Here is a 15,280-nt window from a genome sequence, read left to right as displayed (position 1 = left end):
TTGGAGTTTATGTAATTTTGAGAAGGTAGAAGTGAAAAGATCATAGAGCTAAACTTATATTATTTTCCCTATTTTATTGTGCTGGTTTTTTTTCTATTGAATCTTTGTTAGTTTTTGGTTCCTAGTTTTATATTAGAAAAGCTTGTTGAATCTTGCGGGATACACCTATATAAGGTAAAATATCCTTAAGGACAGTATTTGACACGCCTCAAGCTTTAGTAAATTTCATACAAGTATCGCGATGAAGATATTTTTCGTAAGATTTTCAACAACGCACCATCCATAATCTTCTATCTAAGGATATGTTCGTAGTAAGTTAAAGTTATCTCATGTCATATCTAATTATTAGCTCTCATCAATTCTTCTTTTGTCTATCTCTACCTCTTCCATATATAAATGGGTTGGTTCGGTGCGGGCCAATATTAGGATTGTTGTTTACTTGTATAACTTAGATGCCTCTATTTGGAAAAATAGAAGTTATTTGACTATGATAATTATTCATTTTTTAAAATATATATATATTTTATGTCAAATTTGATGTTTGGTTATAAGTATCTAAATCCAACTTAGAGTTGGATATCAAATTAAAAAAAGTGTTTCAAATTTGTTTCTCAATTTCATTATCATAAATTTAAAATAAAATGCTATCATTTTTTCTATCAAACATAACTTGATATTCAATTTTTATTTCACAAATTCTAAATAAATAAATAAAATATGCGGAACGCTTACTATTAAATATTTGAATGCAAGGGAAGATACATTCACCAATAAAAGCAGCACGTGGCTATCACAAATTGAAAAAACTTGCAAAATTGATAAACACATGCACTTTGAATTAATGAAGAGGTAATGGGACAAATAAGACTAAAAAATATTTTTTGTTCATATTTATATTATCAATCAAAACACTTGTACAATCTAGAACTGTCTATGGTTATGACTTGGGACAAAAAATAGGGCATCAAATAATTAAGAAAAAATTTGCATTATAGCAAACTATTAATTCAAAATAAATGTTACAGTTACAATTTTTGTGTTTGTGTTTGTATAAAGCGAGAGAGGTTGTATATACAAATACAAATACATATATCTATGTCCTATACACTTACAATTATACAAATACAAATCTTCTCATGCTCAGTTCTCTTTTGTCTTTCTCTCTCGCTTAATACAAACACAAATTATACAAATATAATGTATAATTTGTGTTTGTATAAAGCGAGAGATTTGATATACAAATACAAATGTTTTAACTCGATTCAATTGTATACGAATTAAAATTTTATACAGATATACAAATACAATCATTGATACATATACATAGTAGTTACATATATACAACTATTTAACCGATATACATACACAATTCACCTCTCTCCACTCCCTGCCCTCTCTCACTCGCCACTCTTGCCTAACACAGAGAACATATACATATACAAATGCAATTTTCATAGACACGAATGAATTAGTGCCCGATTTATACAAATCGCCATGATTTATACAAATCAAATGCTTCATAGCAATATAATTTGGCTATAGAGCGCAAATAACAAAACTATAGCTATAGAACGCTAATATCATTTTTATCTTTGTTATTCCTAAAATTTACTCAATAATTAATAAACAGTCTAAATTTTCTTTTTTGAAAAAAGTCCATCCATATTGTTGGCAATTCTAGAAAGGTACAACTTCAAGTTTTGTGGCTCGTAAGAGTTTTGTTGGACTTTTTAAACTTAACGAATGAAATATCTTAATAGCTAAAGGAAGAAAAGATTATTTCCTAGTACCTTAACCAAAATGAACTCTTGTCTTCATCATCTTTTCCAAATTTATTCTAATATCTTTTTATCATTTCTTCCCACAGCCTTCCCCTTTTTCTTAGTCTTTATAAAATAAAAAGAGACGAAGAATTCCCAGCTGAAATAAATCATTGTTCTTTAGGACAATGACAAACCATTTTGAGGAATTCCTCGCACAAGTAGAGTTAAGGCGTTTAAATATTCATATTTAAAGTTGAAGAAGAAATAATTTTCTAATCGTATACAAACTTTTTAATACAAATTATACCCTTTGTCTCAATAATGTGGCACTTTTCGTTTTTTGAGAGTCAAACAGTTTAAGTTTGACCTGAAATTTGCACATGAAATCTTCAATTTTTTTAAATGAAATTTATATATTTGTAAACTACGTAAAAAATACTATAAGTCTCAATAATTGATAATATAAAATGTTTAAAAGATCTATGAAAAACTTATGATCAAAGATAGACTTGTTTGAATCTCGAAATTTGAAAAGTGTCACATATAATGGGAGGGAGGGAATATACTTTTTGGAAGAGATGTTTATTATTACACATAAGAGAACTTCATTTTTACAAATAAGATATTTGAAAAAGTCATTTTCTTCTAGTTAAATTATAAGATATCAAGAGATTTCATTTTATTTTATTTTTAAATAATTATTATTTACTTATCAATTAAAGTCAAATTTGAGTGTCTATTTAATTTTTTATACATTATGATGTCTTTTAATTAATAATTAGAAGCGGACAGATTTTACAACTGGTGCGCATAGACATTAGACAATTTGCACAAAAAGATAATAATTGCTTGAGTTGGTGAAGATTAGGAGAATATTTTTGAACTTTTTCTAAATTTTTAAAATAGGTTTAAACACTTTTAACACTCGGAAAAGTTGGTGATAAAAACAATCCACAGCTAATAGCTTCTTATTTTATTTAATAAAAATAATAATTTATTTATACAATTTTGCTTTGTAGTTCAAAAGATGTTAAAAAATTACATTTGCAGTCATTCTCTTTCTAATTTTCATTATCATTTTATAAGACAATATAAAGGCCTAATAAATTTGTTTTGTTGGGTCTTAACTCTTAACTAGAACAGATTTAGAGTTCAAGTCTACTTAACTAAAAAAAATCAAATAATAGAGGCTCTCTCAAATATTTATCAAAAATATATGTTGAAGCTCAGGTTTGAATCACCAGCCTTAAAAAGCAATATATATACAGTATTTAGAGAAAAGAAAAATATAGTAAACAATATAATTAATTTATAATATTCAATAAAATAGTGACACATGTACAATTAATATCATTTTATGTATTTTTCTTTTACTTTTCAAACGCTTTAATAAAAATTAGTTACACTTTATTTATCATTACCATGAATTAGGGGTACTAACTCAACTATGAACAAAAATAAGGGATAATAGATGCATCTAAAGTTAAAGTGTGTGAATATTTTTTTGGGATGTAACTTTAAGATGTAATATATGTAATTTTTTATTTTTAAATAAGAAATAATACCTAAAACGTTGAGAATATGTTTCTCACTTTCACATACAGTATATGATAACTTCCTAAGTTTTTGATTATATAGAAGTCATAAGAACACAATTTTTCAAAAGTGATTTTGCATGCCATAGTGCAAGAATCCTAATTAAGCGTCACTTGGTATGTCCACTTCTATTTAATTCAATTTGTGTGGAAAATAAAGTCTAACTATAGTATATGGTTACCCTAAGCAAAAAAAAGGACTGTGTCTAATACTTAGTAGGCATTTGGACATACGATACGAAATTGCGATATGAAATCATAGATGAAATCAGCGTTTGGATATGCAATTTCATGCTAATTTAATCTCATAATTTCATATCATGAGATGAAATCTCAAATTTTCTAAAAATCATGATTTGAAAATTTCAAATCACAATTTGTGATTTTTCAAATACAAGAAGTGACCCACAAGTTTATATTTTGTTAATACAACCTCACATATATATCTACTAACCATTTATTTCATACATAAATAAAATTTATAATTCATATCGTTACTTCTAAAACTATTTATATCTCATATAATGATTATTCTCACTAACATATAATTTATTATTACTTCAAATCAATTTCTACTTTACCATTTATATTCACCAAATTCATTATTATTTCAAATATATTTACCAACCAAATTGACCAACAAATGGCTCTAAGTAACAATATTGGTTCGTCTTCTCAGTCATGTGAGCGAGAAATGCAAGTTCAACGTGAGAAGATTATCCGTATTGTGTGGGACAATTATATTAAAGACTAGTACACCATACAACTTATGTTTAGTTATTTTTTTAGTGAATTAAAGCTTGATCAATAAATATTGTATTTTTTAAGAATATCTTTGTGAGGGTGTATTATTCAATTTTATAAACTTATGCTTATTCAGTAATATTGTATAAGAAATTGAGACAGTTTTAATAGTTTTACAACTTATGGGGATTTTATGTTCATGAGTTAACACACAACATAAAAAGTTCAATTCGCATGTCCAATCCAAACAAAACTTCAATTTCATCCCATGATTTCATATCACATGACCAAATGTGCCCTTAATTTGTTTGTTTGATTACACAAGCTTTTTTTGTTCGTTATTTATATTAGATTTGATTAAATTATATTTCGCATTAAAAAGTCTTACAATTGGATGTCACTCTCTTACAAATTAAAACAATTTTATATTTAAAACTCGAATCTGAAACTTCTAATTAGAAAAGAACACTTACTACTCTACTAACAAATGATTATTTCAAGTTTCAATGTATAACTTGACAAATTACATCAATTAGGATTCAAATTGTTCTCGTCTATTTTTATGTCAATATTTGTAACACCCCAGAAAATTTTTGAACTAAGACTCAAACCCTTATTTGTAGTGAGTGAGATTTTTTGCAAGGAATTTACAATTTCTTGAGTGTTAAGGTCACTAAACGTAGCACCTTGAGTTCCAAAAAGAATCAAATTGGAAATAGCAAAATCTGAAATTTTGCAAGTTATGCTTAAGTTATGAGTTTTGGGTCAACTTGAAATGATCAAAACTCCTAGCACAGGATGAGTTAGATGTGCTACAAGATACCGTACAAAAGACCTTTGAATTATCTTTCCAATGCCACCGAGTTTGCTCAGTTTCGAGTTCGTATGAGTGAGATATGACCTTTTGAAGTTAGGTTGTCCAGTTAAGGAAAGTTAGCCGAAAATAGTAAGGGGTATTTTGGTCTTTTCCTTACCAAATCAGATTTAATTCGTTTTTGGTAAGGTTTTAAGGGTCTAATCCTATTAGGTTCAGTTTTATAATCCTAAAATACGCCTAGGGTTTTAGTTGAGAGTTTCATAAGAGAAAATAGGAGAAAAGAGGAGAGGATCAAGCGTTTGTTGAGATTCTTGCGTGTTGTAGCGGATTTTCACCATGGGTTTGATCCCTAAGAGGTACATGGTCTCTCATAGCGTTGGGTTCATTCACCCACGCACCAAACATGTTTAGTTCAGCGAAATTCGTCCTAAAAGAGTTTGAAAGTTGATGTTCTTGACATGTATTCTTGAATTTGAATGTTGTTCTTGAATTGGGATGAATTGAGGAGTTTTTGAGATCTTTACGTTGAGTTTTAGGGTTGTATTGAGTTAGGTTCTTGAATACATATGATGGGTATCGGGATCTAAAAAGAATTTGAGTTCTATAATCGAGTTTAGGCGATTTGGGGCTAGAAAACGAAGAAGGAAAAGTCGAGCAGGTTCAGGCGCGCAGGTCCGCGTCGCAGTTAGGTCGCGGACTACTCTGTCTCAAAAATTAATTTCACGAGCATTAATTCAGAAACGTCTCCGCATCGCGGACTTGTTCCAAGACGGTGATTTCATAACTTTTCTCAGGTTTAGCTATTCAAAGTCATTCCTAAACATAATGAGATCTTTCCAATCACAAATCTTAATCCTTGAATCCATAATTTAATTCAAGGATCAGTTAAGAGTTAAGAGTCAAGTCAAGGTCAGTTAAGAGTCAAGTCATTAGCAGTTAATATCAAAGTCAAGAGAAGTCAAGAGTCAAGTTAAGATAAGTTCTTAAAGTTTTCATAAAGTCTTTCACAAATGTTTTAACTTTATTTTAAGACTTAAGTTTTGAGTTCAGTAAAGAGTTAAGTTGAAGTTCTTTTCTTCAAAGAAACATATGGGGACTAAGTATTTCCCAAAGAGATTTAAAATGTTTTTCACATTTAAATAAGAATGGAAACTGAGATTTTCAAAGAGCCTTCGGGCAAGTTTTCAGAAAAGAGTAATCGTTTTCTAAATGAAGCAAGAGAGGAAACTGAGATTTCCAAGATAGTCTTTGAGCTAAGTTTTTTAGCACTATCTCAAATCACAGAAAGAAGAATGTTTTTAAAACATAAACAGTTAGTATCATATTTTGGGAGTAGTATTGAGCATCGATATGGGGGAGCGTTCAGAGAACCCACAGCCCCCATAAACCATGTAGCTATCATGGGTAGAAAAGGGTCATACTTTTTAGATGAATCTTTTTCGCATAGACTAGTGGATCCACTTAGTAGTTCAGGTCTTATACCACGGCAATGTATAGGATGGCCCGAGCAGCGTGGGGCTAATAACGATGTATCATCACTATAGTTCTTAAGTGATGGTTGTCGGTTAGAGAAACTCCCACAACAGTAATTACATGGTTCCTCAAGGGAATTTGCTTAGTATGAATGGGGGTATGGGACTTCATTCATGCATTGCACAAGTAGACTTTGAGAGGGAGCATGGTATGGCTTTTATGAATTTATGATTATGAGTTGACATCATGTTTTAAACAGTTTTCTTTTTCTTTATATTACACTTGTTTTAAACTGCTTTATAATGAAATGAGTTCAATTAATTATTCATGAGTTGAGTATTTCAAGTCGAGTATCATATCTTTGAGTTGAGTTGAGTATCTTTGAAGTCAAGTATCTTATCCTTGAGTACTTCTGAGTTAAGTAAGTTTGAGTAGTTTTGAATATCCTTGAGTATTCCTTAAGTCGAGTAAGTTTGAAAAGAGGTAAGTATGTTTCCTTTTCATCAAGTTTCAAGCTTATGTTTATGTTTTAGAATTCCCCTTACATGCTCGTACATTCCACATACTAAGCCATTTGGCCTGCATCTTCTCATGATGCAGACACATGTATTCAAGATCATCAACAAGAGATTCGTTGATACATCCAGGAGTTTGAGTTAGCTATGGTGAGCCTCCTTGTTTCCGGAGGATTTCATTTACTTTTCAGTTTAGTCAGGATGTTGTGGGTCTTGTCCCGACTTCCATCTTTAACAGTTAGAGGCTTCACAGATAGTCAATATAGTTGAGAAGTCTGTATTATTCATCTATTTTATTAAATGTTTTAAAGACTTAAGTGTATATTTTATGGCGAGTTGAATATATTATTTTTATTCTAAGTTAAAGTTAAAGTTTTGAAAAGTTGAGTTTATTGAATTTTATTCAGTTTTAAGCTTTTGCATGCTTAAGTTAGTTTTCCGCTTGTAGTCAACCAGGATGAGGGTTCGCTTGGGGACCAACAATGGTTCTTAAGTGCCGGCCACGTCCAGGGTGTAGACTCGGGTCGTGACAATATTAGTGACAATTCAATGAACTATGTGAAAAAACTATACGCAACTTCTTCTTCTTTTGGTATAGTGAAAAAATAAATTAAATAAAAATTTAAAATTGTTTATAAGTCACACGGATATGTACAACTTATGTGCATACAAGCAAAGTTATACTATGTATATAAGTGTCACAATCTGGATCTACACACCAGTCGAGGCACGGTACTCGGAATCACGAGTGGTCCCAAGCTAATCCTTGACATAACATATCAAAACATATCATATGAAACTAATGCGGAAGTTGAAACATATGCTTAACAGTCTTAATAAGGAAATCAACAAAGTCATGATGACTGAACAACTAATGTTTGAAATAAACCTCTAACATTTAAATCGAAGGAAACAAGTTTATCGGGACATGGGCCCCAGTTACCTCAAACCAAATAACCACTAAAGTACTAAATTATGACTTACAACTGATCTAGGAAGTCCTCGAATGAGGAGTACTCACCAACTATTGGCTGGAACTGTTTCAACCTCACTAACCACAAGTCTGAGTACGGAGGCTGAAATCTACATCATAAAAGAATGCAAAGCAGAGAAAGGTATTTCTCAGTACATGGAATGTACTGAGTATGTAAGGACACTAGCATAATCTTAAAATTTTGTAACGAGAATAGTAAAATAAAGTTGCCAAAATCATATGCATATTGAAAGAACTAAAGAGAAAATAGTTGGAGTACTTCATGTCTAAAAACCATTCACAGTCTTTCTTCAGAAACATATATAGAGATGAGTCTATTTCAATATCCCTGCATAATCATAGTTGTAAATAAACATACTTAAAGTGAATTAAGTAGAGTTAAGAGCATATCGCAATAAAATGCATAAACTAGGGAGTTTCTTATAATCGATATTCACCATGTGAGCTCATGAGTCCAACAACTAACCAGTTGGGAGGGCTGCCCTATACCTTGCCAGAGTATAGGACCATATCATATCTATGTGGATCCACTATTCTGAGCTTCAGGGTAAATGGTCAACCGACAAGACGGTAAAACATAATCCTACGGCGACACGTAGTTATAGGACTTGGGTTTTCTAAAATCCGCATTCTCTCGGTCTAAATAGTCCTCCCAAAATAACATATATTCATATAATGCTCATAGATATGAAAACTATTTATCAGCTTGAATCATATATGAGACTAAGATCAAAAGTCATATCTAAAGTAACCTGAATTTAGGTTGAAATTCATATCATACAGGACTTCATGCTTAAAGGTCATAAATATTTTAAGAAACCATGAAAATCATGCTAAATCAATAGAATAAAGTTTTTAAAATCAAAGCGAAGCAATGAAAACATGAATTAATGAAGAATATCATAAGTTCATAAAAAAAAAGTCCTAGTTTTGCTTGTAACAATCTTAAAGAGTTCTTGAAAATCAAAATACTTTAGGCATCATGAGAGTGAAGGGATACTCTCATTGAAGCCTTACGTACCGTAGTAGGGAAGTTTGATGGAGAATCTTGAAAGATGAACCCTAGTCTTGATGTTTCTTGAAGTTCTTGAGCGTAGAATTTTAGGAGTGAATGAGAGGATTTAATTATGAAAAAAATTGATTTCCTACATGTTTTGGGTCATTTAAACAACTCCCCAAGTGTTTTTAGGCCAAAAATACCCTTAAAAAATAAATACTTAGAGCTGGAGGACGAAATTTAATTCGAGTGGACAGTGAAGTCCGTTTTATCTCCATATCACGGAGCATTTTCCAGGTTAGAGTGTCTCTACTAAATAAGTCATAATTTTTTACTCAAAACTCGAATTAACGCAAAGTTGGCGGCTTTGGAAAGTAGACTCCGAGATCTTTATTTTGATAGGTTATCGGTCACTTAAAATCTTCATATTCTAATATATATGTTAGTTTGAATTCGACCCTTATATGAACTCATGTGAAAACTTAGCCAATAAAAATGCTTTGAACTTTTTTCATTTTTGAGGTACCTTACGACCCTAAAATACATTTGATACACTTAGTATACTTAGTAAGGGACTTTACATACATTTAAAACTTAGAAATCATCGGGTTCGGACTTATATAAATACGAATGATGATTCGGATCTTTACTTAGGAGTTGAGAGGCGTTACAATAAGCCATTGGAAAGGAAAAATTCAATCAGCGGGAACATTCGTCTGAGCGAACTCAAAATGGGTGCTTGACTAATATAATACAAAGTATTTCAAGCTTAAGATAAGCCATGTCGCGTTATATCTCATTCGGGATTTAAATGAACTATATTATTAAGATAGAACTTTAAAAAAAAAATAAAAAAAAATAGAAAAGTTTGGAGTAGTGTTTAATATTTCTTTCTATAATTAAAAAAAAAAAAAAACATATATTCTCTAAATTATAGTATTACTTTCTAAAAGAATAATTATTATGTTTTTTCAATTTTATGAGATTACTAAACAGATCAAGATATCCCAAGTTTTAAATAATCCTGGATTATATAAATCCTTTGAATTTTCGCCCAATTTCTTAGGTTGTACGAAGTAGTTAATTACCATAAATTTTCTATTAAATAAAAAAACATTGATAGGCACTAGATACCCTATTTTAGCATTATTATTTAATATAACATGTGAAATTGGAACTTCATGACTTTTATAATTGCAAATAATGTTTAGTAATAAAGAAAAATCTGCTAGAACGTCGATTTGATACCTTTCTTAGGGTACTTAACAAGCTTGATTGGATGACTACTTTCTTTTTATTTTTCACTCGGTGTTCGAAATCTATATTGGAGCTCCGACTAAATTCGGATCGTGCACTGTATGGTCCATTGGGGAATGACGCTTCCAACATGATTTTCTTCATACCCAGGACTTGAATCAAGACCTCTAGTTAAGGGTGGAACAGTTCCACTAATGCGCAGCTGCGCCACAACCCATGTTGGTTGGATGGCTATTACTTATTATATTCAGAGGCGTATCCAAGATTTCGGCTAGATGGGTGCACGATTACGAAGAAATGTATCTTAAATATAAATTTGATCATTTGACTTTTAGGTTCTAAATATGAACCATTAAATTTTAAAAACTAAAGATTCAAAATATATAATACTATTAGTTTTAAATTTTAATATACACAATTGATTTAATTACATAAAAAATTTACAGTGCTTAATTTTCTAGGAATTTTCAATGTAAGACAGTTGAAAATTTTGAAAGATTAAAGGAAAAAATACAAAAATAAATTAGTTGAAACGTCAAACGTGTCACCGATAACCACTTGGAGTGGTGTTACTCAAGAAGACAAGATAGATATAAGATTTAAATTTCTATCCTCAGTTAGAGAGGTGCACCTAATCATCATCGTATTATTATATGATACTTTGAACATGGGTTCACATATTTTTAAAAAAATAACACTACTATATATGATTTAGAAAGGGGAGCATGGGTTCACGTGAACCCACGGCACCCCCTCTACATACGCCTCTGATTATATTGTATTGTGTTGTTAGTTTAAATACAATATTTATTTTAGTTAGATCGTATCATTAAATTTATTGTTACTTAACAACGAAAAATCTCAATAATTATATTATATCATATTCTAATATATTAATAGTCGTAAGAAATAAAGAAAAAGCATTTTTATTAAATTGATTTGGTAAACTAAACAATATATTAAAAAATACAGTTGATTACTCAAAAATCACACAACTATTGAAATTTATTTAATAAAAAAATGAAAAATCTCAATAATTATATTGTATCATATTCTAATATATTGATAGTCGTAAGAAATTTAAAAATAAAAGCCTTTTTATTAAATTGATTTGGTAAAATAAACAATATATTAAAAAATAGAGTTGATTACTCATCACACTAACTATTAAAATTTATTTAATAAAACCATCTCGACTCATTGAGTATACAGTAATAAATGAATAAGATGGACAGCCACATATAGGCAAAATAGTGATTTTGACTGCACACCAAATACCAATAATTCAAGCAAAGGCGGACCCGGAACCCCATTATCCCAAAACGGAAAGTTCATTCATATCTCAACAAACAAGAAGAAATTAGTTGGACGGGACTCCATCGATCGTAATTTAAGTGATACTTTTCGAATTTTGAGATATAAATAAATTTTTTATTTATAATTTTAAATATCTTGAATGGTAAATTATTGTAATATAATTTTTAAATTGTGTAAATTTTACTTTTAAAACACTTAAAAACTTCATGCTCGAAATCACTGTCAAAAAAAATTGTTTGACTCTAGAAATTAGAAATTTATCACATAAATTGAGATAAATAGTACTCTTTCATTAAGAAACTATAAATAGAATTGTAAATTTACTATATCACCCTTTAAATATAATAAATACAATATTTTTTGAAAAATATAATAGATAAGTGATTATAATTAATGATAAAGTTAAATTAGGAACTAAATGTAAAATTATCCATTGATTTCATGAAATGAACAAGTATTGTTGGACATCTTAAAAATAGTATAGTGAACAACTATTATTGAATGAATGAAGAAATTAATATGAATATTTTATCACTACACTCGTACTAATTCATGTATAATTTTAAATCTTGAAAATGATTTTAAAAGATAAATAATTATTATTAAAGGTAAAACGTTGGAAAAAAATATACATACTTTTAATGCAGTAGACAAGAAAAAGTAAACGGACAGAAAAGTTAGTAGCATTTTTTTTTTTTCTCTATAAATAAACTAGACTTTGTTCCATCCATCTCCAACCCAAAAAACAACATTTCCATACTCTGTTTTTCTAACATTTGCACACTCTGTTTTCAACTATGGCAGCTTCCGACAACAACAATGACGTTGTCAATGATTTCTTCCCATACTATCGACTCTACAAAGACGGTCGAGTAGAACGTTTCTACGAACTTACTGGTATACATGAAGTTCCACCATCGCTGGAAGATCCAGCGACTGGTGTATTATCAAAAGACGTGAGCATCTCTACTCACGTCTCTGCTAGACTCTACCTTCCAAAAAACACCGCACCCAATCAAAAACTCCCCGTCTTAGTGTATTACCACGGCGGAGGACTTGTATTAGGATCCGCATTTTTCAAAACAGAGCATTGTTACCTCAACTATCTGGTTTCCGAATCAAATTGCATAGCAATTTCTGTAAATTACCGTCTTGCCCCTGAGCATGACATCCCGACAATCTATCAGGATTGTTGGGATGCTCTTCAGTGGGTCGCGTCACACTCTGTTTCTGATACAATTAACAAAGACCCGTGGATTGAAAACCATGGTGATTTTAACCGCGTGTTTGTAGGGGGTGACAGTGCTGGAGGTAATATAGTTTATAATATGATCATGAGAGCGGGGAGAGAAAAATTGATCGGAGATGTGAAACTTTTGGGTGCAATACTTGCATTTCCTTATTTGATGATACCATCAATTGAAAACTTTGACAAAGGTTTGTCTTATAAGCTTTGGAATACCATTTGTCCGCTATCTGAACGGGGAAATGATAGTCCAATGGTTAATCCAGTCTCGAAAAAGTGTCCTAGCTTATCGACGCTAGGATGCTCGAGACTTTTTGTGTGTACGGGAGAGAAAGACGAACTTGTCCCAGGAGAAGTTGCGACAAAATTCGCCGAAGCTGTGAAGAAAAGTGGATGGAAAGGGGAAATTGAGTCCATTTTATTTGAAGGTGAAGGCCATTGCTTTCAGTGTGAGAATCCTCATGCTGAGAAATCTAAAGATTTGATCAAACTTATAGTTTCTTTCATCCAACGCGATTAAACATGTGTTTTTAGAAATTATATTATTTGCACTCATGATGAGTTTCCTCCGGAAACAACCTCTCTATCTCTCACGTACTACAATATTGTTATTGTTGTTGTATATTAATAGTATTAAATCTTGTTATCTTAAATTAACGATACGTAATATCTGCAATAAACATATTTAATAGTGTGAATATTTTATTGGTAGTGTTCTGTGGTGTAGATGAATTGTTAGAAGCTGTAAAGTGTTTGATATTGTTACATATAGAGCAAATCAACTTTATCTGCTCCATGTTTGATTTGTGTGACCAGTATGTTTCGACATGTTTTGGATATATTTGGATTTGAATTATTGATTTTTGGAGTTCAATAATTAAAATTTATTTTTAATTATTCTATTTATGTTTAGATTGAATCATTTTTCTTAAGTTTGATTTTGGATTAATCAAATTGGTTATTTAGAATTTTTTATTTTGAGCCTATATGTTGAGTTTCTTCGTTTAAAAGAAGGATATCCTAATAAAGTATTCATGTTAAGTTATCTTAATAATTTCTCAATTACGTCACAATTATCCAAGTAAAATGTTCATTCAAACAATTAAACCGTTATCAAGGCAATTTCTAATTTAAACAAAGTAGAGCAAACAACGTTGCGAAGACTAAATTAATTTGTCAGTTAATAACAAACGTATACGTAACCATTTTATAGATATATGTATTTGATTCATATAGTAGCAAACCGTCCATGTGATAAATGAACGAGTCATATTCACCTTTTATATATTATAATAATAGTTCATAATTAAATCAATAACTACTCAATTCTTTTACAAACTCGATTTAAACATCAATTAATATTCTTCGTGCGGGACCACTGTGACACAATTCTTCAAATGACAATAAATAATACTGTCAAATACATATTAAAATAATATAGTGGACAACTATTGTTGAACGAAGAAAATAATATCATAACAAATAATGCAAGATAATGTTATTTTCATAGTTATATCTTTAATAAAACTTCTACAATATAGTCTAGTCAACAAAGGCAATTTTGTTGGTTTATCAAATTACAAAGATGTTTAATTAACTAGCGTGTCAAATTATGTCACTTTGTTTCTTTCTATCATTTTTGCATAATACTAAAGTCGACAGTGTATGGGGTGACCTTGTTTCGTTCCGTATGTGTTTGAGATATGCTGATAATGAAAAAATATTCAGAAAAAAAAAAACAGAGTATACAGTGTAACTAATTTATAATATTCAATAAAATGGTGATATGTGTATAATTAATATTATTTTATGTATTTTTTTATTTTTCAGACTTGAAAAATTTGTTACACTTTATTTATCATTATCATGAATTAGGGTTACTAACTCTTATAAACAAAAATAAGGGGTAATAGATGCATCTAAAGTTAAAGTGTATCATGAATAACTTTAAGATGTATATATGTAATTTTTCAATTTTAAATAAGAAATAATACTTAAAATGTTGATAATATGCTTCTTACTTTCACATGTATGAGAACCTTCTAATTTAATTATATAAAAGTTATAAGAACACAATTTTTTAAAAGTGATTTTACATACCATAGTTTAAGCATCCTAATTCCTAATTAAGCTCCACTTGTTATGCCTACTTCCATTTAATACAATTTATGTGGAAAAAATATCTGACTATATTATATGGTTACCCTAAGAAAAAAAAAGGTCATGTCTAATACTTATTAATTAGTTTGTTTGATTACACAAGCTTTTTTCTGGTTATTTATATTTGAATTTGATTAAATTTTATTTCGCATAAATAAGTATCACAATTGGATGTAATCACTCCTTTACAAATTAAAATAATTTTATATTTTGAGCTCGAATTTAAAATTTCTAATTAAAAAAAAAAACACTTATTACTCTATTGACAAACGATTATTTCAAGTTTCAACGTAAAACTTGACAAATTACACCAATTAGGATTCAAATTGTTCTCGTCTATTTTTATGTCTATATTAGTGACAATTCAATGAACTATTATAACAAAAAAATATATATAATACA

At 29.8% G+C, this 15,280-nt stretch overlaps 1 protein-coding gene across 1 annotated transcript; it reads left to right on the top strand.

The window, feature by feature from the left end:
* Positions 1-12,241: 12,241 nt before the first annotated feature.
* Positions 12,242-13,253, top strand: LOC125831050 (2-hydroxyisoflavanone dehydratase-like). Its single transcript, XM_049510240.1, has one exon. It carries the CDS (start codon positions 12,270-12,272, stop codon positions 13,236-13,238), a length of 969 nt encoding a protein of 322 aa, XP_049366197.1. The 5' UTR covers positions 12,242-12,269; the 3' UTR covers positions 13,239-13,253.
* The last annotated feature ends 2,027 nt before the right edge of the window (positions 13,254-15,280 follow it).

This window comes from Solanum verrucosum, unplaced genomic scaffold, assembly GCF_900185275.1.
Source record: "Solanum verrucosum unplaced genomic scaffold, falcon-dt-bn FXZP01000049.1, whole genome shotgun sequence".
In the NCBI taxonomy this organism is placed as follows: Eukaryota; Viridiplantae; Streptophyta; class Magnoliopsida; order Solanales; family Solanaceae; genus Solanum; species Solanum verrucosum.
Note: the sequence above shows the minus strand (reverse complement) of the source record. Positions and strands in the feature narration are given on the sequence as shown.

What these genes read in the sequence shown, in the direction of transcription:
- LOC125831050 (XM_049510240.1), top strand. Translation starts at nt 12,270, where the DNA reads ATGGCAGCTTCCGACAACAACAATGACGTTGTCAATGATTTCTTCCCA.